At 55.1% G+C, this 372-nt stretch overlaps 1 protein-coding gene across 1 annotated transcript in view; it reads right to left on the reverse strand.

Moving 5' to 3' along the window:
• Positions 1-15: 15 nt before the first annotated feature.
• Positions 16-372, reverse strand: part of LOC104527183 (charged multivesicular body protein 1a) — a gene marked incomplete at both ends in the record, with an annotated part of 2,008 nt that continues 1,651 nt past the window's right edge. Inside the window, one exon of the mRNA XM_010170835.1 lies at positions 16-184. Within this exon, the coding sequence (XP_010169137.1) occupies positions 16-184 (169 nt within the window). The remainder of the gene's footprint in view (positions 185-372) is intronic.

Raw genomic sequence — 372 nt, forward strand, 5'->3', positions numbered from 1 at the left:
ACCCACCCCCCAAACCTGGCAGCTCCCGGCCCCCCCAGAGGCCACCAGCACTTACCGATGTATGAACATCCAAATTCTGAACCTGCTGCTCGAATTTATCCATCACTGCAGACACCTTCTGCAGGTCCATGGAGCTCAGAGCCTTATCCAAGGCCTTGGTCACCTGGGCCATATTTTTTGTCACCTGCAAGAAGAGATTGCTTCACAGATGCTCTTCAAAAGCAAAGTACATCACTGCTGCCAGTAAAACCCAAGTGAGCGAGAGAGAAAGCAGCAGTTCAGCTGCTGACAGCAGCCTGGGAGGCAGGAGCAGCTCTCCCTGCGGGTTCCAGCCACACGTGGTCACTGCACAGCTCAGGCATCACTCCTGGC

The sequence above is a fragment of the Antrostomus carolinensis genome, unplaced genomic scaffold (genome assembly GCF_000700745.2).
Source record: "Antrostomus carolinensis isolate BGI_N321 unplaced genomic scaffold, ASM70074v2 scaffold28850, whole genome shotgun sequence".
NCBI classification, from domain to species: Eukaryota; Metazoa; Chordata; class Aves; order Caprimulgiformes; family Caprimulgidae; genus Antrostomus; species Antrostomus carolinensis.